At 42.4% G+C, this 26,851-nt stretch overlaps 1 protein-coding gene across 3 annotated transcripts in view; it reads right to left on the bottom strand.

Annotated features, from left to right (window-relative positions):
• Positions 1-23,663, bottom strand: part of LOC138976044 (serine/threonine-protein kinase 36-like) — a 53,013-nt gene extending 29,350 nt beyond the window's left edge. The window contains exons 1-18 of one of the 3 annotated variants that reach the window (XM_070348838.1): positions 23,553-23,663; positions 22,565-22,731; positions 22,016-22,156; positions 21,284-21,361; positions 20,421-20,600; positions 18,760-18,827; positions 17,549-17,775; positions 16,696-16,862; positions 14,378-14,524; positions 13,864-13,881; positions 8,260-8,406; positions 7,399-7,619; positions 6,879-6,978; positions 5,941-6,038; positions 4,551-4,656; positions 2,759-2,909; positions 2,264-2,394; positions 1,416-1,523 (exon numbers count right to left, since the gene is read on the bottom strand). In XM_070348838.1, coding sequence (XP_070204939.1) covers positions 1,416-1,523; positions 2,264-2,394; positions 2,759-2,909; positions 4,551-4,656; positions 5,941-6,038; positions 6,879-6,978; positions 7,399-7,619; positions 8,260-8,406; positions 13,864-13,881; positions 14,378-14,524; positions 16,696-16,862; positions 17,549-17,775; positions 18,760-18,827; positions 20,421-20,600; positions 21,284-21,361; positions 22,016-22,156; positions 22,565-22,654 — 2,178 coding nt within the window. In that variant the 5' untranslated portion in view covers positions 22,655-22,731; positions 23,553-23,663. The remainder of the gene's footprint in view (positions 1-1,415; positions 1,524-2,263; positions 2,395-2,758; positions 2,910-4,550; positions 4,657-5,940; positions 6,039-6,878; positions 6,979-7,398; positions 7,620-8,259; positions 8,407-13,863; positions 13,882-14,377; positions 14,525-16,695; positions 16,863-17,548; positions 17,776-18,759; positions 18,828-20,420; positions 20,601-21,283; positions 21,362-22,015; positions 22,157-22,564; positions 22,732-23,552) is intronic. The other 2 variants (XM_070348839.1, XM_070348840.1) reach the window with 2 other exon arrangements.
• Between the last annotated feature and the right edge of the window lie 3,188 nt (positions 23,664-26,851).

Below are 26,851 nucleotides of genomic sequence, written 5' to 3'. Positions count from 1 at the left end.
TATAGCATACATAGCTAAGGTTGCCATTCTCGCTAACTTCAGAAAAAAATGCGAAAATGTGAAAAATGGTCGTTTTTAAGACAACAATTACGGCCCCTGTGACCTTGAACTTGAAGTGAGGTCAAGTTGCCGCACATGTTTTTGAGATCTTGTAACCATACACCATCAGGCCACATCAGGTGTTGATAGACTTAATAGTGTCCAAGAAATATCCAACGTTAAAGTTTTCCGGACGGACGGACGGACGGACGCCGGGACGGACGGACGGACGGACGGACGGACGGACGGACGCCGGGACGGACGGACGGACGACTCGGGTGAGTACATAGACTCACTTTTGCTTCGCATGTGAGTCAAAAAGCCAAACCAGAGGGAACGGAGTCCGAGAGATTGAAAAAGTATGACTCCGGACAGAGGAAGCGTTCCTTCCAGGCAGACTATACAAAATCTGACTGGTGAGCAGAGAGACTGCATGGCTAAACTATGATCGGGAAAAAAACGTCATGTTGTGTACTGCTTGCAAAAAGGATGCCGCTTCTGAGAAGGAGAGAAAGGGGGCATTCATTGTTGGTACGGACAAATTTAAGCTAGAAAACATACGTGCACACGAAACATCAAAGTCTCACCAACAAAACACCAAAATATGGGTAAACTCAAACAAAAAGGTCGAAGACACCGAGGGGGGACACGCTATGCACCAGCTAACGCAAGACCAGCGTGCTCGTGTCGCTTAACTGATGCGATCTGTACAGGCGCTTGCAAAGACCTGCTCGCCTTTCACCACGTTTGAATGGATGGAATCGTTTTGTTTTTTGGAAACTCATTTTTGTGGGCGAGTGAATTTGTTTGTGGGCTAGTCAATTTTGAATTTCACTAGCCCACAAGGCAAGTGAAAATTCTGGAACTTGCTCATGCCTGTACAATCAAACCTGTCTATAACGTCCACTCAAGGGACCAACTCCCAAGAAAAAACTCATGAGGGCTCCTTTTGGGTTGTTGTATTGGAAAGGTGATCGTTATCAAGACCTACTTGATATCGTTATCGTTACCTACTGCAGGGGTAGGTTTGACTGCAGTTATAAAAATAAAGTTGTTGCAAAAGGACAGAATGGGGATTCTATCACATGTTCAAAAAGTCTGCACACAAAAACTGCTCACTCACTGTGCATCGATCATGGAGCCCTTTTCCCTACGAGGTAAACCAAAAGAGAACTATTTGGACTGCTATGCAGCCTCCTCTCTTAGACTTGCTTTAAGCTAAGAGAGAAGATGAGATATATGCCCCCACAGTCGAGTTGTTATTTCATCTTCCTCTCTGGTTAGCGTAAACATTGTCAATCTGGACACAGTTATAATCAACCAAAAGGGGAAGTAATATACAATAATTATAACAAGCAGAAGAATGGTGTTTGTACCTTAAGCATGGTATTGCAGTCTGGCGGGTGAAGCACAGCGGAGATGAAATCTCGGCTAACGTTCTGATCCGGGCTCTGGCACAACATGTTGGCCAGGTATTCGGCTACCTGCAATACCATCACAAGAGTGTACGTAAGATGTACGACCAAACATGACTGGAAGTACAAACACTGATGACAGCGCTAAATGGTATGAAAGGCAGTGGCATCATTGGCTGCAATGGCTGGTGATCACTATTCTTCAAACGCAGTCAGAATGGTACAGCAGTTCTACCATCGAGTACAGTGGAACCTCCCTTTCAAGATCCCCAACTGAAGACTCCCCAACTTTTAAGACATGATTTTCTTAGATTTTTGGAGGTCTTAAAATCGGGTTCCACTGTACCATCCTATTTTTGTAAACAACCATGTAAACGACCACAGACCTGTCCAGGCTTTTACATGCAATACGCCTTGCACAACAGTGGACAGCCGGGCTGCTTCCTGCGCAGAGTAGCAGGCAGTTTTTTTGTTTGTTTGTATGTTTTTTGTTTTGTTTTGTTTATTCCTTAAATAATCATTTTGCACATTGACATTGGTGTCTGTTACAAAATGTTTATTGACTTTTAATATAAGTTGAAATACAAAGATGTCATATTAGATCCCATGTCAAATCCTGGACTGATCTATGATGACTAGCAAGATGGTTTACACGAGACAGGGGTACCTTTCATCCTTACAAATGGTGCCAAACAAAGCCTACCTAAAACTCAAAAGCTTTAAAATCAAGACAACAATGTATCATTTTCATTACAGTCTCTCCAGCATCTTGCCAGTGAAATCTACCTGTATAAGCCAGTGCCACTGACCTTTCTCTTTCCCTTGGCAGCGTACTGGCCCTTGAGAGGGATGTGAACGAAGGAAGACACACAGGTGACAGCCAGGTTGACCAGTTGTTCGAATCGGTCCACAGCCATCTCGGTCGTCACCTCTGGTAGTTCTACGAGAGTGGAAAGAAAGGGTTAAGCCAGGTGAATAGAATACGGAGACCTGTTCATGCTTGTAATAGTTTGAGAAGTGTGTGCTTTGCAACTAAATTGGTGGAGTGTTAAAAATCTTGTTGTTGTTAAAACTGGTATGACTCATTTAGACTGCTGAGAGTATTGACAGTTTTGAATACATGCATCACGTATGAGAATACAGCATCAGAAAATATTCAAATTTGTTTTGTTTTTCTTTTTACCCTACACCAAAGTTAGCATTATCACTAGAAATCTAACTCCCCATCACATCAAGGAGCAAGAAAAAAACAAAACAAAAAACATATAATAGAACATTACTTTTCTGCTAAAACAGACACTGACCTGCTAATCTTTTGATTTTATGTGTGTTGGGCGGGACGAGAGTGACCAGCGTGTCCAGCAGAGCGCAGTGTGTGGTGGCCAAACTGTCATAGTAGTCCTCCGACACCTCCACAGGGCTACGGTCCATCGCCTCGCTCAGGTAGATGATACACTGTTGACCGGCAACACAATGGTCCATCACGCGTTAATACAGTGGAACCTGCCCTGGCAACAACCTCCTCAAAGGATCCAAACGAGTTTTTTTCACCCTGTATCAGTCAACTTTTCATAGTGACCATCTGTCTATAAGAACCACTATATTTTGTTTCGATCCCTTTGGTGGTCCTTGCTGACAGGTTCCCCTGTATACACCATTCACGGCTGGGGTAAAGATTGACACATCGCTTGGTTGCACTAACTCATCTGCAAAATTGCTTCATAGCACACACACATGTCCCGTCGCGATATAACCTTCGTAGTTGAAAACAATGTTAAACACCAAATAAAGAAAGAAAGAACACACACATGTACGCATGCACAAATGCACGCATACACACACACACACACGCACGCACGCAATTGTGAAGACAGCATACCTGTAATTGAATACACTAACTGTGGACTTCTGAGGAAAAAAACTCCAACCTTCACTTACAAGCAGGTCCTATCATAATAAGGAAGCTCATCATTAAACATTTTGTTTACTATAACCAAAAGGTCACTGTAACTGAATTCACAATATTAATTTTTGTTTAAATTTGAGGGCGCAATTAAGATGCTTGTCCACTTCAATACTTGTTATTCGTTCAGACGCAAGGAGATTGGTTCAGCACATGTCTAACACTAACATCCCTTTGTTTCTTAGATCAAAATATTTAAAAGTTTCACTAAGCTAATGCAGGGTTCGTACAGTTTTTTTGTTCTAAAATTCAAGGACTTTTCAAGGACTTTCAAGACCTTCTGAAGAGAAAATCAAGCACCCTCTTACCTTCAAGGGACGTAACCACTCAGTACACGTTTTCGAAGAATTCAATTTTGGGGGTGAAATCTATTAAATTTTACCACCAATTTTCTTCACATGCAAGAAACTGACATGCTTTTCGTCCATAAATAATTTCACTTCTTAATTTTACCAGGAAACAACATTTCAGTCTTGAGTATATGTCGAGGGGGAAATATGTACACAGGCGAAAGATGAAATCGTGACACCGGCCATGTGGCTTTTCAAGGCGGCTTCTCCCATGCTCGAAATCAGTGTTGAAGTCTTTTTTACACACGAAGCATCGCGCATGATGTTTCGATTTATCCGATGCTTCTACAAGCCAAGCTTTGTATTTTGCATTGGCAAGCCATTGACGATTGAAGACGCAGTTGCCTTTCCCCATTTTCCACGCTAAGACACAGGAAGAGATATAAAAATGCCACTGCGGTTCTCCGCGTCTGCAAACTATTAGTCATTCCGTAGTTGTTTCCCTTGCCAACTTCCGGGAAGGGAAGCAACTACATGTGACTAGTAATAGTTAGTTCGTCTGCTTTCGTTTTCACTCGATCTTTTATTCTCCCAAAATGTGTGTACTGTATTTGACGAAAAAAAAGGGGGTTGCATTTTTTTTTTAAATAAGACAAGCTGCTGACAAAATGTATAGGCAACAATTTGGAAAAATCAAGTACTTTTCAATGACTATTTAACCAAACTCTATTTTCAAGCACTTTTCAAGGCGTGGAAAAGGTTTTCCAATTTTCAAGGAGTTTTCCAGGGTTCAAGGACTCTGTACGAACCCTGTAATGCTAAGATGGTGAGAAAGACAGTCACCAGCATGGTTTGTTCCTGCAGTCTGAGATCAGCATCTATGTGCTGCGTGATGAGGGATGGAGCCAGCTTGAGGAAAGTCTGCACTGCTGAGCTGTAGGCTGATACCCTGCAACACAGATGTAACACGCACTGTAACAAACAGTAAAGTGAGACGGCAGAGAGCCCGCGAGAGACGGGACAACAGTCAGAAAGGAAGAAAGGCAACAAGGCAGAGAGGCAGCGAGACAGAGAGAAACAAACAGAGAAATGTACAGTGGGACTCCCCTTTTAACTCAGTGTCTCCCAGGTACGGATATATCCATATCCACTCATATGGCTCTATCTGACCTGGTACGGATATATCCGTACACACAGTCACTTACAGTCGCTTCCTGTAACGTCGATTTAATGCCTGCATTCCAGCGTGTTGATACACAGTTGATACATGGTTACTACAATTCTAAGTGACCTGCTGCAGCACAGCTGGTCTCGGCTAAAAAAAAAATTGGTCAACATAGGTGGGTAGAAAGTGTTAAGACCTTACAAAAATCTGAGAAAACAAGGTCTTTTAAAAGAGGGAGTCTGAAAATGGGAGTAACTTTACAGAGGCTATGAACAGATAATTTTAAAAGGTATAAGTCTTAAAAGGTTGTTGGTTTGCTTGCTTAACGCCCAGCCGACCACGAAGGGCCATATCAGGGCGGTGCTGCTTTGACATATAACGTGCGCCACACACAAGACAGAAGTCGCAGCACAGGCTTCATGTCTCACCCAGTCACATTATTCTGACACCGGACCAACCAGTCCTAGCACTAACCCCATAATGCCAGATGCCAGGCGGAGCAGCCACTAGATTGCCAATTTTAAAGTCTTAGGTATGACCCGGCCGGGGTTCGAACCCACGACCTCCCGATCACGGGGCGGACGCCTTACCACTAGGCCAACCGTGCCGGTTCAGTCTTAAAAGGGGGAAGTCTTCAATTGGGAGGGTCTCAAAAGGGGGTTCCACTGTACCGTACAAAGGGACCGAGACACAGAAACACCCCACTCCATTCCCATATCACACCTTTCTCAAACCACCTCCTCAAACCTCTATCAACAACATAAAATTTGCAATTCACATTTGACTCTGAGTACATACAGCAAAGAATTTTTTAATTTTGTTTGGATTCAAGATAATGCACAAATGAAGTTCTGCTTTTCACATGTTAGCCAAAATTAAACTTCTTTAGCTTCAAATCATGATCTAAAACATGTTCTCTACTGTACTACACAACATACATGGAAACACCTAGCAAAAAATCCCTCTAGTTTGAAGTGTATTCATTTTCTCAGAAAAGAATTCATATTCTGTACATGAGTTACACTCTTGCACCCCTGTCAAAGAAAGAAAGAAAATACATGCACTTACACCTGTCTGTCGAGGGTTTGTGCCCAGCTGATTTCACTGGCAAAGAAAGCGTTGATGGTGATGACCAGATCTATTAGAATCTGCTGTGCCCATGGTTGCTGAAAAACATTATATGTTCTTGTTAAATAAAGAGATTCAAAAGTAAACTTACATCTCTGTCCAAATGCATTCAGGCACTCAAAATATGTAGAATATTGAATTTCTTCTGCATGCAACCTACCATACAGAAGAATTGCAAAACTCCATAAATGGAGAAAAAACGTCCCAAAGGTACTGGACATCAACTCCTGCACTGAACTTAGTGTTGACCTTACACTTAACTTTTTCATTGTCAATGTGACTTTGTCAACAAGAGATAAACTGAAGTGACCAAACCCCAACATTGAATTATAATCCTCATGGTGAACCAATCATCTTGCAATCAATTTTTGTTCTGTTTTCAATGCCAGAGCACTCATATAGTGATGGAAGACTAAGGAATTATGTTTTAATAAGTTTACCTGGTGTTGTCCCTCCTTAAAACTACAACATCATTAATTACAATGAAATTGAGGTCGGGATATAGCTTAGTCAGTAGCGGCTCTGGCTTAAAACCAGTTGTTGCGTATCAGCATGGGTTCAAACTTCGGCGAGGGATTTATTTCCCAGAGTCAACTTTGTGCACTCTCCTCAGTGTCCGAACCCCCCTGTGTGCAGGCATGTGCATGATAAAGTTCCCAAGTTCACAGTGAGAGTTTCAGGGCTTGGAAACATGAATACACGCATGCAGGATAAAGAAACAAAATGAGTAGCGCTATACTCTATGGCAGCTCGCTGTCCCCAGTGACAAAGTAGCCCAAATTTGCATGAGAGTAACCTCACAGGACAACATGATACCAGTACTAATACCAATCCCATTACATACAGAAACACAACAGTAACAGAAAACTCATACTGACCTCTTTGACATCCTCAGTGTTGATGATGTCTGACAACACCTGGAGGATCATCTGGGGAATGCCCACCGAGTTACAAAATGCCACAATCTGCGACACCTGGCTGAAAGTAGAGGATAAAGGTTAGTGTCAGTGGAAATCTGTAAGATTTATAAACCATAGACTAGAGACACAGCTAGCAAACGTGATTTTACTTAAAGTGAGTGGCTGCTGCATGCAGTCATGAAGTTTATTGCAGAAGGACTATGTACAACCCAGTGAACACACAGACACACCTGGGCAGGACATTAACATGGAGAGAAATAGACAGACAGACAGACAGACAGAGAAAGAGACAACCAGGACACATGGACAGACACTAAAACACATGTCACACACAAATGCACAGGCAAACAGGAAAACTGGCAAGCATGTAGATTAATGAATAGATACTCTCATATAATGCAGCTGTGATACTAAAACATACAAAATATAGAGAAAAAGTCACACAGCAACACAGACAGACAGACACACACAATCTTACCACTTCAAAGTAACAAGGTTTGTGATGACACGCAACACGTTCCTCAGACGAGCAGCGCCTTCCAGCGTTCCCTCCAACACTTCCGCAGAGCTGGAGACCAGACGAGTCTTGAGCTTCTCGATCAGCCCAGCGTCTCCCAGCATGCTCAGCGCAATGTCAGGGTCACCTTCCTGGTCCGTGGCCTCGATCAGCGACTGCCACTCGTCTTCACTGTCAACCTCCTGTGTGGAACAGAAACGATGCAATGCTTTGTACAGATGGAACCAGTAGAAGACCATAATCTATACAGCTGGAACAGGTACAGTGGAACCCCCCTTTTAAGACCCCCCAATTTAAGACTTCCTACCTTTTAAGACCTTGTTTTTGCAGACTTTCTATTCATAACCTCTGTAAATTGACCCCCATTTTAAGACTTCCTCCTGTTTAAGACCTGATTTTCCCAGATTTTTGGAGGTCTTAGAGGGGGGGTTCCACTGTACAACACAAATCTTCTCCAAGTTTTCAGTACAAACATCCTGATGCAATAGTTTATTAGTTTCAGGTACCCCCCAAACAAATCTGCTGCAGTATCTGCTCTGAATATCTGAAACATGTAGTAAGCAAAACTGTTTGTCAATTTGAACACAGCACAGACAAAAACACATGCCACGGTCAAACAGACAGACAGACAGACAGACAGACACAGACATAGAAACACACACATGCAAATAAGCGCATGTGTAAAACTTGCCACTTTTATTGCTCTTATTAGTTTTGATAAGCTTTTGGGACACAGACACAAAGGAAAAAAAACCTCATATAAACCCTTTTTCTTTGCTAACAAAGAAAATCAAACACCATATCAAAGTTCCATCCACCTACCTCCCCATCCAACCTGACGTTCTCGATATTTTTCTTTTCCTTTTCGACCTTCTTCTTGATGGTGCGTCGCCCCTCTACCTCAATGCTGGGGTATTCCTTCTTGTAGTCCTTGCTGATACGATCCGGCCGTGGCGTCGGGTCCACAGTCTGTCACAATAGCACAGCTCACAGGTTAGATACCCCTTGGACTCACACAAGACAGATGTGAAATTCTTCTTCTTCTTCTTCGTGCATGGGCTGAAACTCTCATGGTTTTTACATGTATGACCATTTTGACCCCGCCGTTTAGACAGCCATACTTTCTTTCTTTATTTGGTGTTTAACGTCGTTTTCAACCGTTCAAGGTTATATCGCGACGGGGAAAGGGGGGAGATGGGATAGAGCCACCTGTTAACTGTTTCCCGTTCACAAAAGCACTAATCAAAAAACCGCTCCAGGGCCCTGCAACGTAGCACAATATACAACCCCACCGGGAGAATGCAAGCTTCCAGCACAAAGGACTCAACATCTCCAACACACCGCCTGACCAAAATCTTTACAAACACCGACCATACTCCATACAAGAAACACTTAACAAGGATAAAAGGAGAAACAGAATCCGTCAGTCGCCTCTTACGACATGCTAGGGAGCATCGGGTAAATTCTTCCCCCTAACCCGCGGGGGGGTAGACAGCCATACGCCCCTTTCGAAGGCTGCATGCTTGATATACGCATCTTTATATGTAGTCAAACCTGCCCTGGCAACGCACCATGCAGCTCTCTGTAACGACCACCTGCCCACAACTTTTTCCATATAATTAACTATTCCAAAGTGACCATCGGTCTATAGCAACCAGTGTTGGTCAGTCCCTAATTGGGTGGTCGCTATAGACAGGTTTCACTGTAGGTTTTTTTTCTGGTTGGAGGATTGTGTCACGTACCATCTCCTAAACGGAATTCAAAACTTTCTGGTGATCAAGCCTACTCGTTGGGTAACTGGTACACTATTCTGCATGCATGTGAGTCAAGTACCTGCAGCTCCTTTAAAATTCAGCTCCAAACAAATATAATGTCAATAAGTTTCCTTGCTCTAGCTTTCAAAACATAATCCTAAACAAAAGTGTAAAGGCAAATGTATATTTTATGTGTGCCCACCCACAGGAGATATCACATACTTTTTTTTCAGTACCTTACTTAAACACCCCCTTCTCTATGTGGTAATGAAAAACGCAATCTTCTCAAACAATGCAGTTTTCATGATTGTGAACGATCATTCAAAATGTCATTGTTAACATGACAAACCTGTACACCATGAAGTGAACATTATTAGTAAAGGCATGTACAGCCTGATCGTCCAGTTTGTGCCCTTTTTCTCGAAAAAGGTCGGATTGGAAAGCAGAATGATAGAGAGAAAAACATCTGTGTGCTGTGATCTTCGTAAATCAAATGAAACAAAAAAAATATACATTTGCGTGCTGTGACCATGCACTGCAGTGCCTGATTCTTGCAGACTAGACATAAAGTAATTAGCATAGAGAGTGCCTGCTGACAAGCTGGAGTTGTTTAGGCAGCCATGGTATGTTTGATTTTTAGCTTCTGCCTTTTGTTAATTCCATCAACTGCTGACAACATTCATAACAATAAGCAGTGACTACTGTCATGCATGTCTTTTCATGCATAAAAGACAAACAACATCAGCTAACATGCATCAGCTGAAAGACACAGATAGAAAAATACATGTAGCAATATAAACCATCCACCGAACAAACTCTGCCTACCTCACGCCCAAACAAGAGCAGCAGGGATGTCATTAACTCACCCAATCACCCAAAACATTCCAGTCAATTAAGCAGATTTATAAAAAAAAAAGTTTACATCAGAAAAAAGGTTAATTTTTTTGTGAAAGTTGCACAAACTTTTATGGCCATTTTCGGCAAAATGTGCTGAAAAAAGGATTTCTAGCAACATCCCTGGTGCACTTAATAATATAAAATAAAGCAACCGATGTGAAGGCCATGAGTTCTTATTATAAGAGATCAATACACATTAACGTGAAGAACATCTAGATCCTGATAAGAAAGGCTTTGAATCCTTACTAGAGATCATGGAATAAATCAAGTCTGTGAGAGAGAAAGTGAATTTTCAGAGATCTATGAAGGGAAGTGGATACATGTATAACAGACCAAAGTTCAGAAGTGACGTGAGATGTAAAGACGAATGCAAATAATATTAGATGACATTCATCAAGTGAAAGAGATAAAGAAAGAGATGAAGAAGGAGATGAAGAAAGAGATGAAGAAAGAGATAAAGAAAGAGATGAAGAAAGAGATGAAGAAAGAGATGAAGAAAGAGATGAAGAAAGAGATGAAGAAAGAGATGAAGAAAGAGATGAAGAAAGAGATGAAGAAAGAGATAAAGAAAGAGATGAAGAAAGAGATGAAGAAAGAGACGAAGAAAGAGATAAAGAAAGAGATGAAGAAAGAGATGAAGAAAGAGATGAAGAAAGAGACGAAGAAAGAGATAAAGAAAGAGATGAAGAAAGAGATGAAGAAAGAGATAAAGAAAGAGATGAAGAAAGAGATGAAGAAAGAGACAAAGAAAGAGATAAAGAAAGAGATGAAGAAAGAGATGAAGAAAGAGATGAAGAAAGAGACGAAGAAAGAGATAAAGAAAGAGATGAAGAAAGAGATGAAGAAAGAGATAAAGAAAGAGATGAAGAAAGAGATGAAGAAAGAGATAAAGAAAGAGATGAAGAAAGAGATGAAGAAAGAGATAAAGAAAGAGATGAAGAAAGAGATGAAGAAAGAGACAAAGAAAGAGATAAAGAAAGAGATGAAGAAAGAGATGAAGAAAGAGACGAAGAAAGAGATGAAGAAAGAGATAAAGAAAGAGATGAAGAAAGAGATGAAGAAAGAGACAAAGAAAGAGATAAAGAAAGAGATGAAGACAGAGATGAAGAAAGAGATGAAGAAAGAGACGAAGAAAGAGATGAAGAAAGAGATGAAGAAAGAGATAAAGACTGTGTAAAGAGAGCAAGGAATGTTACAGAGAAGGTTTGACAAAAGTGAATAAATGAAAGACCAAAGTTCAGAAGAGACATCAGATCCAAAGCAAAGTGTATTTATGCTTACAAAACTAACTTCATGTGCAGAGAATAATGTTCTTACCTTTCCCTCTCGCAGCTATCAGAAAATGAGAGGGGAAAAAAGTCATCTATCTGTTCATCATAATCTAGTCGATATTCCTCATGGTTTGACTATACTGGTATTATGCCCTTTGTTAAAAGTTTACCTGCATTTAATGTCTGTGTGTTTCTAATACATAAGCTGGCGTTGATCAGAATGAGTTCTCATGTAACTGAAACTATACTTAAGTTACTTGGTGATTTTAACAGCTTGATAACACAAGTTCGAAGATTTTAGACATGCTACAATGTCTTTACTCGAAGAAAGTTTGCATTCTTGGCTGAGTCAATGCAACCCGCTCGAAAATTACTTCCCTTGGATGCGTGACGTCAGCCGAGGAATCTGCCGGGTTGAACGGTGCTCTCTTTATACCGTGTAGTGAGCGCAATCGGGTTGTCTAGTCAAGCCCTAAAGCATACTTCACGGGTAGGTGAAGAGAAACTTAGGATGGGGTGTCTCCCAGGCCAAAATTTCGCAGTAAAAAACGGAGTTTATAAAGTGTCTTCCGTCCCCCTCCTGCTTTTGTTCAGGTGTTCCCACTTGAACCCTGTTTTTGTTAAACTTATTGGCATATAATGTCACGCGTCGAGGGACACAAACACACACACACACACAAACACACTCACACACATGCACCCACAAACACACACACACACACACACACACACACACACACACACACACACACACACACACACACACACACACACACACGATAACCATCACAATCACAGTTTGACAAATTCATCTTTGATTTTTTCCCCCATTTTCCACTAGATCCACTGTTTCATCTTTGTCTTCGTCTCTCTTCCCTTTATCTTATCTCGTCTACCTACTTGAGTGAGTAACTGAAGAGGTATTGTCATTATCTCTTTCGTAGATTTTCCCACTGACAGAGTTGGTTTTTGTCTTGAATTCAGTACCTCACACGTACACGGTACTTGCAAGTTGACACAATGACAAACAATCAAAATAGTCAATACACTTCAACTAACCTACAACTAAAACTTGTACAGAGAAAGGTTAGAGGAAAATGAAAGCAAAGCAAGAGAGACAGTGCACCAACACGTCTTCACAGGACGGAAACCATTCGTTCAGTGACGTATTCCCGCGTTCTATCTCACGTGACCCATTCCTCTCGGAATTGTGGGAGATAAAATTGGCGTGACACCTCAAGCGGACCTTCTTCAGTGTAAAGTGTCTGCTGACCAGGGACACGAGGGTCTGTGGTTGAGCAACTTTATAGTTTAACCGGGTGGACTGGGGGGGTAGCAACAGCATGTGAACCACTTTAGAAATAACTTGTGAAGGTTGCAGTTGGTCAGATCAAAGAAGAGAAGATGGGAACATGGGTCCTGAGAAAATACCACCACCCTAATACTTTACTTTGTGCAAGAATCAATCACGCGTACAGCATTACAGATGCCCAGCTGTACTCTGCATTGTACTGTAAACTTCGCAGCGGCCTTATCAGGTTCCTCGGATGACGTCACTGCCAGGCTAACGCTGCGGCGTCTCTTCTTGTGCTGACAGAGTTGTCGGTCGCGGATTTTGAGTCGTTTCGGCCTGCCAACTGCTTCGGTTTTTTGCGGATTGTGAGAACTTGCAGAAAGTTTCACGCATTTTCATGGTTTCAAACTAATGATAAAAGTATCTTCTTCTGGACCAAATCAACAGTCTTTAGTTGAATCAACTCGGAAAACTCTTAAACGCGTGCACGCGACTCCGCGCATTTTTGAGGCCAGGCAACCCGACAGCTGCCCTTTAAGATGACAACGTCACCTGGATTGTTTTTTAGGCAATTCAAGCAAAGAAAAAAATTATCAACGTCACCAAGCAACTATCAAATCTTCAAAAGTCTTTGAAATTTATAATGAATGGCAGGTACGATGATGAAGTTAACTAACACACACACAAAAAACAATCGGCTTGAACCACTATAAAGAATCTGTCGTTGTTTTTACTATAATTATTTGAAAAAAGGAAAAAGACAAAATGGATTTTCTTAAAGAAAGATTACAAAGAATAGAATACAAAATGAAACAGATGAAATATGGATAGAATACTGTTAGTATTACCCGAGACATAGTCACAAACCAACATTATGGGTGCAAATACATGTAACTAGAATACCAACATTACGAGAAAAACAAACTCATCCTGTCGATGATTACCCACTCTGACCAGTCCATTATGTTTTATTGTAATTAGTATTGGTACTACCAGGCCATCAAATGTTGTTTGAAAGAAGCTTCTGACCCAAGAAAAAGAGAAGAATTAAGACAGCTTGAAAACCTGTCAGGGGTACCGAGATAGGTCAAAGAACAGTAATGAAGCACTCAGCCCAGCTACTAAGGCAAAGCTAGGATGAAAGTTTTCCCCTCCAAAACAGTAGATGTTGAGAAAGCAAGCTTGTTCTGAGAATTCTAGATTTGTTTACCTGTTCCCCTTCCAATTTCTGCAATGGAAAGCAACCACAAAACGGTAAAAAAGAAACAAATACACTTGCATTCAAAATTCACTACATGTACTCCACTATTAGGCACTGGGCAAGGACTACTACTAAAATTTAGTAGTAGTCCTTGCACTGGGTCAAACCATGTTTACAACGGTTTAATTGAGGTAAGTACATGCAACTTCACATAAAATGTAAGTCCATCAAACATATTTCTACTGATGGAAGGCTGGAATCACATCACAACAAAACAAAACAAAACATTATTATGACTTCATATAAACTTGGACTGGCCCAAATAAACAACATTCACAACAGTAATGTACACAATCATATATACATTCATCCACAGAAAACATGCATACACACAGAGACAGACAGACAGAGACACAGACAGACACAGGAACACATTCACACACAGACACACAAACAAACAAACACACACACACACACACACACACACACACAAACACGCACACACACAAACACACACACTCACGTTGCTGATTCCTGTGGCTTCCCAGGCATCCTGTGCCGCAGTGTCCCCGGCCTTTTTATCCTGGCCCCCTGTGTCTGTCTGGTCTTTGTCCCAGGCCTGGGGGCGCGGCTCTACAGGTGGGGCTCCTCCCACGTGAGTCACAGGTCTCTGCAAGTCAACACAGGCATTGCAACATGTGTGGCATGGGTATTTCAGATGGAGTGTGGACAGACAAAATGTAGCTGCATGAACAAATAAACTTCATCTGAAGAAGAAAAAAAAACATGTCTTCTTTTGCGTTTGAGGGATGGGACTCACTCCTAGACACAAGTGCACCATTAAGTCTTTGACTGGGTTTTTTCCAGCCATTAAGGCAGTCATACTCCAAGTCCGTGGGATACATGCTGGGCATTTTTATCTTGGATTCTTTTCTACTTGCATTTACACACAAAGGGGGATAAGGCACTAGCACATCTGCACGTAAGTTGACCTGAGAGATTGAAAAACTCTCTATCCTTAATCCACCAGGCACGGCCCAGATTTGAACCCCGAAACTTATACAAAGGCTGACATCCTAACCACAGGATAATATAGGCCTTGCTATATAAAACACACACAAAATGTTGTGTTTTTGATTGCATGAATCACACACACACACCATGTACAATCAAACAATTAAACAGCGACCTGCATATGTACACTCTTCAAAAAAAGTTAAGGATCGGTTGAAAAAACGGATCTAATTATAAAAAAATTGCCAAAAAATTAAACATCGACATAATAATTAAAAGATTAATGTGTTTGAATTAACAAATGAACAATGAGTCTTGACCTAGAATTTTGTTTGGCGGGCAGAGTTATTTCCCTTTGTGTGACTTCTCAAAAGCTTCTGCATTTTGGAAGAAAAAGGGTGTTTTTTATAGCCCCATGAAATTTGCGGAACGCATGCCAGGGCAAAAGGTTGTGATGCACGTGCTACAACAGGGTCCTGGCTATGAACATCGCTCACCAGCTTGTGTTTGAAGGTTGACACGCTGACACAATTATGCACAGTAGCAACATGCCCCCACGAAGAAAACTGAGCGATTTGGATAGAGGAAGGGCAATAGGATGGCTACAAGACGGTGTTGCTGCCAGGCAAGTGGCCCAGAGGCTTGCAGTGGCTCCCTCTGTCATCATCAGACTAAAACAGAGATTCCAAGCAACTGGAAGAGTGCAGGAGCGACAACGTTCTGGTCGGCCCAGAGTCACCACACAAAGAAAGGATCGCTTCATTCAGAGGCAGGCCATGCAACAAAGAATGGCTACGGCAAACAACATTAGGCAACGCCTACAAGCTACCACCAACACTATTGTTAGTGGTCAGACGATCCGAAACCGCTTACACAACTTTGGCTTGCGTGCAAGGCGTCCAGTCCGAGGAACAACCCTGACTGCTAATCACCGAGCAGCTCGCCGAGCCTGGTGCACTCAACAGGTGAGGTGGCAACGTCAGCAGTGGGCTCAGGTGTTGTTTACAGATGAGTCCCGCTTTTGCTTGGAACCTGCTGATGGTCGCATCTGAGTGTGGAGGCGTCGCGGAGAGCACTTCGCAGAAGGCGCTGTTCTGGAACGACCACGTTTTGGCGGAGGCTCTGTGATGGTCTGGGGAGGGATCAGCACACGTCTAAGGACACCTCTGTACCATGTAGTGGGCAACTTGACCGGTGTCCGCTACCAGAATGAGATCCTGCAACCCCTGGTCGTTCCAGCCCTCCAAGCGATCGGCCCTCGTGCGATTCTTCACGATGACAACGCACCTCCCCATCGCTCTGCAGCTGTAAACACCTTCATCCAGCAGGCCAGGGTCAACAGGATGCTGTGGCCAGCCAACAGCCCGGACCTGAACCCCATAGAGCACATGTGGGACGGGCTTTGTCGTCTGGTACAGCAACATCACCCTCCTCCTGCCAATCTGGGTCAACTGCTGCAATGGCTCCAGCAGGAGTGGAATGGAGTTCCCAGAGCATTCATATGCAGCCTGATCCACTCCATGCACCAACGATGTGTTGAATGCCTGGCACACAACGGAGGGCACACGCGTTATTGACACTGATTCCCATGGTTGTGAATTCCATTTTCGAGGGTTGTCACGTTTGACACACTCTAGCTAAATTGTCGCTGCCGCGTTCGATCTTTGCTTTGTTCGTCATTTCTCCTTGGTTGTTCAATTATATAATTTTAAAAAAATGAAAGAATTAGGTCTTGTCTGTTTTGTGTGGCGTGCTTGTAAAAAAGTGATCCTTAACTTTTTTTGAAGAGTGTACATTTAATATAATAATTATGATAAGTTTTCTTACCCTTCTGCCTTCGACTTCCTCTTCAGCTTTGCGTCTTGCTCGTGCCAGAATCTTGGATGTGCCAGGCGTGTGGGCCTTCTCCTTGGTCTGCTGTTCTTTCAGCACCATCATGGAAGCCGTCAAGGGTTGCGTGAAGGGGCTCTCCAGTTGTGTGTCTGCTTCTGCCACTGTAAGCACAGAACACATAGCCACAGATCTTGAAACAAGCTGTACATGAGGGTCGGGTAGCTCAGTTAGTAGAGCACTGGACTAGGGTAACATAAATCGAAACCAGGCCGGGACGGCCACAGGTCAACTGTATGTGCAGACTCAGAGACGGAATCCATGTTCCACCCCGCATTTCCCAGCAATGGGATAGTTAAGTGAATGTAATGAAATGTAAGGAAATGCAATACATTACAGCACTGGGCATCCAATGAACAAAGGTCTATTACACCTTTGACTGAAGTGATAAAACTTGTTCAGGTCATTTACACTGCACTGTCACAGTTCCTACCATGCTGTTTTGTAAACCACCATTAACTGAAGGGAAAGAGGAATAGATAGAACAAAAACGGGTGAATAGGTCACAGCAAACGGCCAACCTAAGCTGCATTGACACTGCGGTAGCTTCACTTTGATAGAAAAACTTGTCAAATGCAATTTCTTTTTTAAACACACTCAAAAACACCAAACACAACCTATAGAACATGACTGGTTGACTTTCTTTCACAGCATTCACACACACAAAAACGGTGAAATACCAGACTTTACGATAAACACAGACTGTCCCCAAACACTGCTTCATGCAACTGCACCCTATAAAACTGCCCCCCTCAACACTGCATTATAACTGTCACCCATGTTTTCTTACCTTTCAGCTCCGTGGCTATAAAGGGGTGGTGCAGGAGGTCGGGCCACGACAAACGCTGTCGGGGGTTCTTGTTGAGCAAGCCCTGCAGGAAGTCCTTGAAGACGGGACTCATGTTCTTGGGCCACTTGACGGGATCCTTGATGATCATGGACACTAGCTGGAAGATGCTGTTGGTGTAGAATGGAGGCGTGCCCACAAACAGCTCGTACAGGATACAGCCCACAGCCCTGCATGACAAAATATAGCAATTTTTCTAAGAGGAGGAACAAAATCGGTTCTGTGAGTCTTGTTCTTCAAACTGAATAGTTTACAGACCAGCATGGTTCTTGAAAGGATAAGTAACATGCAGCAGCTCTGTGATGTACCAATAACTTATATCTTTAATTCTGTCTATTCTTATAATTGCCTCTTTGCTGTGTTGCAATTTTCCGAGTGAAGCTATGGGTAGCTCTGGTGGTAGCGCACCGGACTTGTGATCCTAGGGTGACAGGTTCGAATCCAGGTCGGGACGGACACGGGTCAACTTTATGTGCAGATTCAGAGACGGTAACCATGTCCCACCCCTGTGTCTACTAGTACAGTGGCACATAAAAGACCTTGGCCATTCTGCCATAAGTGCAGGTGACTGATTACACCTTAACACACAGTGTATTGTATCTAAAGTCGGGGTAACACCCGAGAACATGCCCCTAATGGCTTCCCGGTGAGAGCGTAACACAAAATTATCATCAAAGGGAGGAAAAGGATCTCATTTCTCATGGAGATTTGCTTTGAGATAGCAAGGGCATGCATATGTACAAAGTGCAAAACCACAAAAATCAACATGACAAGAGTCCACATAGACATGTTGCTTTGGAATGGGTCTGCCACTTTATATTAAAGAGGAGGATATTGGGAAGAGACCGTGAGATAAAGACACACAGACAGAGTGAGACAGAGAGGCCAATACACACACAGAAAGAGAGACAGAGTGAGACAGAGAGAGGCCAATACACACACAGAAAGAGAGACAGAGTGAGACAGAGAGAGGCCAATACACACACAGAAAGAGAGACAGAGTGAGACAGAGAGAAGCCAATACACACACAAAAAGAGAGACAGAGTGAGACAGAGAGAGGCCAATACACACACAGAAAGAGAGACAGAGTGAGACAGAGAGAAGCCAATACACACACAAAAAGAGAGACAGAATGAGACCATCAGAGACTCACCACAAATCTGCCGTGTGATCATAGGGTTTCTCTTCAACCAGTTCTGGAGACATATACAGTGGTGTCCCCTGCACAAAACAGAACAAAATATACTTAAGGACAAAAAACAATGCATATGGTCAGTCAATCCTTTTCACAGAATGTGACAGCACACACAATCATAGATAGACACAGGAAAGGAAAGAGAGAATGCTAAATATTCGCCTCTTAAGGACAAGAAATGGGTTAATCGTATTATTCGAGTTTTACGCCCTCACGGCTTTTGACGAAATACACAAGTGTATGCATGTTTCGGTGGTATCACCCATCTGCCCTTATGGCAGAATGACCGAGATCTTTTACGTGCCATTGTGGTGACACGGGGGTGGGACATGGCTTCCGTCTCTGGATCTGTACATAAAGTCGACCCGTGTCCGTCCTGGCCCAAATTCGAACCTGCGACCTTCCAATCACAAGTCCAGTGCTTTACCAACTGAGCTACCGGGCCCCCGATAGACACAGACACATGGACGCGCATAAAAACACAAACACATACCGTACTTTCCGGGTGACAAGGCGCTTCGTTATACAAGACGCACCCCCTTCTTTTAAAAAAAAATTGTAATCCAGTCACCCATTGGACGCAGGGGGCCGATAGGGCGCACCAAAATGACCCCGTTTTTGCCATGAGAGGTGGTTCCCCTGTCATATCTGAGAGAGGAAACACTTCCTGCACCGGGGTCAGTGACCGGTCAGTGACCGACTTTAACTGAGTGAAAATATGTGTGCTCTGTGTGTGCGGCCAGATCAAAGGCATTGTGATAGCTGGGTGGCCTTGTTTATAGACACGACCTTCTTCCCAGGGGTCAATGACCCAGTTTTTGCCATGAGAGGTGGTTCCCCTGTCATATCTGAGAGAGGAAACACTTCCTGCACCGGGGTCAGTGACCGAGTTTAACAGAGTGGAAATCTGTGTGTGCGGCCAGATCAAAGGCAGGGCAGTACCTAGTAGCTGAAACATGCCTTATCACAAGTTGTTTGACTGGTACTCAAGCGGTCTCTTTGATTTTTTTCGTATTTCATACACGGATTAGGCGCTTTGTTATACAAGACGCAGGGGTCGAACTCGAGGAAAAAAGTCGCGCCTTATGACCCGGAAAGTACGGTACACAGAACCAAACATAGAATCTCAGACATATTCGTATACACAAACATATATGCACTCTTTCGTCGTCTCGGCTATCCGCGTAAACATGAGTTTTTGTTTGACTCTGACGTCACATGGTTCAAAGAAGGAAAATCCCATGTTACGATAAGGATAAGATTTCATATCGTCCCGTGAGGTTACCCTCATGGAAATTCGGGCTGCTTTCTCACTGGAGAAAGCGAGCAGCGCTACCCTTTTTTTTCTGTTCCTGCATGCGTGTATTCATGTTTCCAAGCCCTGAGACTTCAGCTGTGAACTTTATCGTGCGCATGCATGCACACCGGGGTGTTTGGCCACCGAGGATAGTCTGCACAAAGTTGATTCTGGGAAATAAATCCCTCGCCGAACGTGGGGATCGAACCCACGCCGATAGCAACAACTGGTTTTTAAAGCCAGCGCCGCTACCGACTGAGCTATCCCCCCGCCCACTCACAACCTCCACATGTTCAATCCATACATTCACAAATTCACCCACCTTGATTGAAGTAAGAACCAGAGTGTTTGTAGACATCCCCCGTGCAAAGCCAAAGTCACACAGCTTGACAATGCCACCCTTGCCCAGCAGAATATTCTGCGGTTTCATGTCACGGTGCAGGATACGATGTGAGTGCAGGTAAAATAGCGCCGACATCAGATTAGCTGCGATTGTTTGAACCTGCAAAAAATATCATTTATCCATAAGACATAAGATTTGATTACAACCACGTGCAGTACACAGGAATGTTGCTTGGCTTGAGTACATTCAATACATAATACATTCAAACACAACAACCAAACCGAGTGCTCACTGAATTGCGTACACACTCAGTCACACCCACAGCACGCACGCTGTCCACTACCTCTGTCATTCAATTATCAACACCTGCATACAGATCAAGACTGTGGCTATATACCACCGAGTACCACTGACAGATTATTATTTATATTACATATACATTGTACCATTCTTTCCTTTGCCATTCTTCCCTTATTCAGATACAGTTCCTTTTTTATTTTAAAAATACATATAGACTTTCATCAAAACAGCTTTTACTACAGTCAATGAGACTTAATTTAAGAAGCATTTTGATGATAAATATTATAACATTTAATCATACAAGTACAGGAGACTCCCCAACCTCCTTCAAGACCCTCCATTTGAGACCCTCCTTCCCCACCCCCCCCCCCCCCCCTCACCGTCCCCTTTTAAGACTCTGCTTTCTCAGATCTTTTTCGATACTATCATCCCTAAATGTAGCTTTATTTCAAGGCTCCCCTAGTTTAAGACCTCAGGTTTTTGGTAGTCTTAAAAGAAAGATATGAATGTACATGTATAGAATACGCATGTACTGAACTGACCTGTGCTTCAGGTAAGCTGCCATCATCCTCAAGAATTTGAAACAGTTCTCCCTCTGCATAATCTGTCACAACCACAACCTGAAAAAGACACAGATATTTCAATCATAAGATCTGTTGAAGTTACTTCTGTTTACACATGTTTGCAGCAAAACATAGTTTTACTTTTTTTCTGAGCTGTGCGGAGTAAAAGTATTCTTCCAATTCAAGTGGAGTTGTACAGAGTCATTTACATGCAAAAATAAGAGTGTGTGTTTGACTCTAAAAGCCAGCTAGTGTCTGTAAACTGATTGTGCATTAATTACCAGTGAAATTAATATATAATGTCTGTTCCTGTGTGCATTTCATTTCCATCACTCCATTATCCCATTGCTGAGATAGTCGGGTCGCTTCCTCCTAGTGAAAAGCTAGCAGCAACGAGAGTCGCGCTACCCAGGTGTGTGTGCCTGTTTAGATGTAATCAGCCACCTACACTTATGGCAGAATGGCCGAGGTCTTTTATGTGCCACTGGGGTACCACAGGGTGGGACATGCATACTGTCTCTGAATCTGCACATAAAGTTGACCCGTGTCCGTCCCAGCCTGGATTCGAACCCGTGACTCAAGGAACACAAGTCCAGAGCTCTACCAGCTGAGCTTGTGATCCTTGGGTGCAGACATAGCAGCATAAACTTGTCATGTAAGGATATCCTCTCACAGTGCACTGTGCTCTTACACATACACATCATAACTTACCTCTTTGTCAGTGTCAAAACTGTCCAGCATCTCAATGATGTTGTCATGGTGAAGGCCTCGCATGATTTCTATCTCACGACGCAAACCTCGTAACTCTTTGTCGGATTTGCCAACTTTAGGAATGAACTTCAAGGCCACTATCTGCAAGCATCAAAACAAAACTAAAAATTCAGTGAACTGTTCTTGGAACACACTTAAAATATTGTCACTATTTTAGCTCCACAAAAATAATTTCTCTTGTCAAAGGTCAAGAGAATAATGCTGAAATGCATGGCATCAAACCGACAGGGCTCAGAGGACTGTCGTTACATTTTACACAATAATGCCATGATACAGTAAGTTTACAGATTTAACAAGTTCAAGAAAGTGCTCTTTTCAGAATCACAACAACACATGCAGATCTATCCACTGAAACAGTGGTAGTCATGCTAGGCCCATGAAATGTCCAGAAAATTAGCAAGCATGTAACTATTGTAAGAGGCATTGAGAGAATAAAAACTTACTTAAATTGTAATTTATAATTCAATGTCCAGAGAAAAATCAACTCGCCTGTCCCGTGAACTTTCGTCGCCCTTTGTACACCTTTCCAAATGATCCTTCACCAATGATCTCCAACACGTGGTAGCTGTCCATACCCATGATGCTAGCTGCTTTTGATGACTGTCTTGAGCAACCGTCTTCTTTTTAATACAAGCTAGATCAAACCTAGCCAGCTGCTGAAAGCAAATTCAACACATGAAATTACTTTTTACTGGTACAGCACTACAGGAAAGTCATAGGACACATTGAGGTTTGAACTGTATGAATGCAATGATAACCATGCAAAAGTAGAAACTGACATTATGATAAACCGACAAACTCACCAAATCATGTACATAAGTTCTCTTAAAATCTAGACCCTGTTTAGTGTGAGTCACTGAGTGTGTGTGTGTGTGTTCTTAAGTTTAAGGGGAAAAACAGCTGAAATGCTATATAGTGAGACTGTTTCCATTTATATGCTCAGGCAAACGAACAGATTTCATCAATAAACAATGGCACATGTTTTCGGCTGGTGAATAAAGTCTGTGTGAAAGTGACATCACCACGTTCTCTATCAACATCATACAGTTGAAATGTTGTCAGAATATTTTTTCACTTCTATGGGCCCGATTACGGGTATGGTCACACATCAATTTTGTCGGCTTCAAGCATCAACATTTTGGAAGAGAAAAAAGAGGGAGATGTGGAAGAGCAAGATGGGATTGAGGCGCTTTTTCGTTTTGTGCTTTGACAAAATAAAATCGAATGCGTCGAGGTATATTACATATCCTGCTAAAATGGTAGCAAATGCTAACAAGTACACTATAGTATATGTGAAGCAAAACACTTGAGCAAACAGACAAAAATAGCAATGAGTTTCCTGTACATGTATGGCTTGCTTGCCAACCGAAATGCGACTCGAGCAGACGACAGAAGCAACATTATTTCATTTCAACTGTACTCTCCAAACACCAGTGAAGAACAATTTCATTTCATGTTAATAACAGGGATGTTTTACCTCTAAGCTGCAGGAAAACTTCAAGAAAAGGTATCAATTACGAACGAAAGATGGATAAATTGCTGAATCGAACACCCTTTCGTTGTTTGGCGTCTTTATAGACGCCGCCATAGTTGGAATGTAGCGCATGCGTAGATTAAGCTAAAGAATGTTTCCGCTTCCGCACTTGCTCGGCGGTTTGACTAATTACTGCACGACCAAGCGCGACCTCAAACAAAAGCATTTACATGTAATACTTTTGTTGTTCTAGTATCCTCAAACTAAAGCATTTATAAATTGTTTGTTTGTAACTTACTGTATCTACCACCCCCCCTTCCCCTGCCCCACATTCCCATGCAATCCTTGAAAATCTGTGTCAGTGACGAATATATGAGATCACAAGCGGATGATAACTACAAGTTAGTATCCCCCTTCATTGGCTCTGTCGACGCCCGTTTTTGACCGCTTGCTTCCCTTTATATAATAAACCGACCATAGGGCATCAGCGTCCTGTACTTTCTTTCTTTCTTTATTTGGTGTTTAACATCGTTTTCAACCACGAAGGTTATATCGCGACGGGGGAAGGGGGGAGATGGGATATTCACTTGTCAATTGTTTCTTGTTCACAAAAGCACTAATCAAAAATTTGCTCCAGGGGCTTGCAACGTAGTACAATATATTACCTTACTGGGAGAATGCAAGTTTCCAGTACAAAGGACTTAAAGGTGGTCGTCTACATTTTTGCTTTTTTTCAATAATCTTATGGTTAGATTTCGATACAAAATTATGTCAAATGATGAATGAACCATGGGGAAAAAAGTTATAGAAAAAAAAAATATGTAACTCACGCTTCCAATATTTTGTTTTCTGTTTGCTGATAACATGTGCTTTGCCTAAAAATACTGACCAATCAAATTCATGTCACTATGCTTATAACCACGCCCAAACAAGTGCAGCAACAGTTTGACACTGGAGCGCTGTCCACGCTTTTTTTTAAACGCACGAAATGCACGGGATTTGAGAGGAGTTTTGCGCTTGGCATTTTCCAAATAAGGATATCCTACTATGAGTACTACGCTGGAATACTACAATGAATTTTCAAACGGCTACACTGGCTTCGTCTTTCCTGATCGAAAGGGGGTGTATTGTTGATATTTGTAGATAATAGACTCTGCATTTTAATGGTCAAATGGCGATTTCGGTATAAAAATGTACACAAGGACCTTTAACATTTCTTACATACTGCTTGGCTAAAATCTTTACAAACATTGACTATATTCTATACAAGAAACACTTAACAAGGGTAAAAGGAGAAACAGAATCCGTTAGTCGCCTCTTACGACATGCTGGGGAGCATCGGGTAAATTCTTCCCCCTAACCCGCGGGGGGCGCGTCCTGTACTAAATCCTTTGTACGTCATCAAAACTATTGAATTCTGGGTAGGGAAATCCTTTTGAGAAATGACGTCAGAGCCTTTCGGCGATTGGTCAATACATTTCTGAGCCGGACTACAACATAATGTCGGTCACACTTGAAATTAACTTAAAAATTGCTTTCCATACGAAGTAAACGGGCGCATAGGGTCAGTTATCAACTTAACTTAGCTCGAGTGAGATCGACAGAACGTACAGTACACAAATAAAAATGGAGAAACTCGGAAACCGAGGAGTCGACACATATGCTCAAGAACTCATGCAAGTGTAACGTTCAAGGTTTAAAATTCTATTTTCACCCCAGAGAATTGTGTGCCAGATTGGCTTAGTGGTGGCCCTGTTCTTACCCACGAACCCGGCGGTCACTGGTTCGATATGCATAGTTGGAAAGAATATTTCCCAAAAAATGTTCTAATTTTTCTATTTTTTTTTCTTCTGAACTCGTAATTCTTGTATTTTATTCATTCTAATTAATTCCAAAGGTTTGAGTGATGTATTGAAGATCGAATTTATCAAAGGGTTGTATCATTATTGAGTACCTCTAGTAAACGATTTCCCAGAATTACTCATTCTATTTAAAGTAATGTGGGCTTTTGGGGAAATCCCGATGGTGGATTGTATCATCGCACGTCGACAGGATGTAATGGTGGTTGCCTACTTCTAGTTTAATCCACTTCTGATGAGATTAATGTTGCTTGTCCATTTCAGTTCTTCTGGTTCTCCGTTAGTTCTCAGTTCTGGTGCCCGGACACACGTCAGCCTCACGTACTGTTCTCCCTCCATCAACATTCACAGCGCTTACACTTCGATCCCTTGTGTTTGAGGGAGTGAGAGAGTGCAGACATTCCTGCATATACAGACTTGTGTTACTGTCTGCGTAGATGTGTGTGTGTGTGCGTGTGTGTGTGTGTGTGTGTGTGTGCACAAAAGAAAAATGTCTGTTTGTTGCATTCAGACAATAAAGTTTTATTGAATTGAATTGAATTGAACATGCATCTGTGTGACTGTATGCATCTTGACTGCCTGTTTAAAGGCACAGTAAGCCTCCCGTAAACCATCACAGAGCTCCCCGAGCGTCTACATACAGTACAAGCATACTTCCATTTGAACGCTCAACAAACGGGAACATCCTGGCTGCTTTCTGTCAAGCATGAGAAATTTTCAAAGAATTTATTTTCGTGGACTTGGTCCTCTACAACAATGGCGCCTCGTTTTGGTGCTGGACGGCTGTTATGAATACCGGAAATCACGCCCGGACAGTAAGCCTCCCGTAAACCATCACAGATACTGTCAGGCTTTTACACACAGTACAAACACCCTTCCATTTGAACGCTCACCAAACGGGAACATCCTAGGTGCCCTACATAAAGAGCGAGCAATTTTTAAAGAATTAATTTTGCAGATTGTCTCGAACACTTTTTGGACCCATCCTGAACTCAGGTCAAACATGAGTTACTTCCCTTCGGGTCTCATTCTATCGATGTAAACTGGCGATAGCCGTGAATCGATGATTATCAAAATGTTTTTGGACCGTGGTACGTTTTTGCGCTAGACCTAACTTTTAAAATCTAAATAATAAATTGACAGCTTGTTACACAAACATTCTTTAATCATAAAAGAATTCTTTTTTCATCAAGACAAGATCAGTACAATTCGAAGTTGTGAAAGTTTGAAAAAAGAAAAGCCCGGAAGCAGGGTCACGCAAGGGTCGTAGCAGACGACGGTTTATGCATATCGCCGTTCCTCTCAACAGTCAAAAGCCATCGCTAGAGTTCTTGTGAACCACAGCCGTTTGTTTCGTGCATAAAAACGTGCTATTGTAAATAAGCTCACATCGAGTCGCATTCAAATGACTAACTGACGACTACATTGTGAAAAAGGGAAACT

Source organism: Littorina saxatilis, linkage group LG9 (assembly GCF_037325665.1).
Source record: "Littorina saxatilis isolate snail1 linkage group LG9, US_GU_Lsax_2.0, whole genome shotgun sequence".
Taxonomy (NCBI): Eukaryota; Metazoa; Mollusca; class Gastropoda; order Littorinimorpha; family Littorinidae; genus Littorina; species Littorina saxatilis.
The sequence above is the reverse complement of the archived record's forward strand: the minus strand, read 5'-3'. Positions and strand labels throughout refer to the sequence as shown.